Source organism: Poecilia latipinna, unplaced genomic scaffold (assembly GCF_001443285.1).
Source record: "Poecilia latipinna isolate Pla-1442-1.1 unplaced genomic scaffold, P_latipinna-1.0 Scaffold1400, whole genome shotgun sequence".
NCBI lineage: Eukaryota > Metazoa > Chordata > Actinopteri > Cyprinodontiformes > Poeciliidae > Poecilia > Poecilia latipinna.
The window spans coordinates 1-656 of record NW_015114016.1 but is presented as its reverse complement, the minus strand read 5'-3'; the positions used below and the strand labels follow the sequence as shown (position 1 = coordinate 656).

Sequence of the window (656 nt, the reverse complement as noted above, 5' to 3'; positions counted from 1 at the left end):
GGTTCCGGTTCGATGCGACCGGATCAATCCGGACCGGTTTTCGTTCTTCATGAAGAATTTGTGTCTGCAGAACAGGCCCAGAGCAGCTCGGTCCAGTCTTACCCGAATCTTAATCACCTGGTTATTTTTACTGGTTCCATCATCATATTTAAACGGAACCCATCCGAACCAGCTGAAGTTCTGATCCGGTCTGACGTCATCTCCACCTGTCCACTCTCAGCCCACGCTGGGCCGGAACCTGGACTCCTGAAGAAAGTCCGGAAGGCCCGAACAGCGTTCAGCGAGCAGCAGCTGACCCAGCTGGAGAAGAGCTTCCAGAACCGGAAGTACCTCAGCGTCCAGGACCGGATGGAGCTCGCGGCGTCCCTGCAGCTCAGCGACACGCAGGTCAAGACCTGGTACCAGAACCGCAGGTAAGCCGGGTCAGAACCGTTCTGACCCAGTTCCGGCAGGAAGTGTAAATAAAAATCACGAATTCGGAAACTGAACCTAGAGGTTTTAGAGTACAACCGGAAGTTCTGCTGGGTCAGAACCGGAAGTTCCCCTGCGAAGTGTTTGGCTGATGGGTCCTCACCATATTTCAGTCCCGGTGTCATGAGGTGTGGTTGGTGGTGAGGATAGAACGCAGAGACCCAGGTATGAAGATGATGATGATG

The 656-nt window shown here is 53.8% G+C and overlaps 1 protein-coding gene across 1 annotated transcript in view; it reads left to right on the top strand.

Moving 5' to 3' along the window:
- LOC106962342 (barH-like 1 homeobox protein) overlaps window positions 1–599 on the top strand; it is a 5,458-nt gene extending 4,859 nt beyond the window's left edge. Inside the window, exon 3 of the mRNA XM_015056707.1 lies at window positions 221–599. Coding sequence (XP_014912193.1) covers window positions 221–417 — 197 coding nt within the window. The 3' untranslated portion in view covers window positions 418–599. The remainder of the gene's footprint in view (window positions 1–220) is intronic.
- The last annotated feature ends 57 nt before the right edge of the window (window positions 600–656 follow it).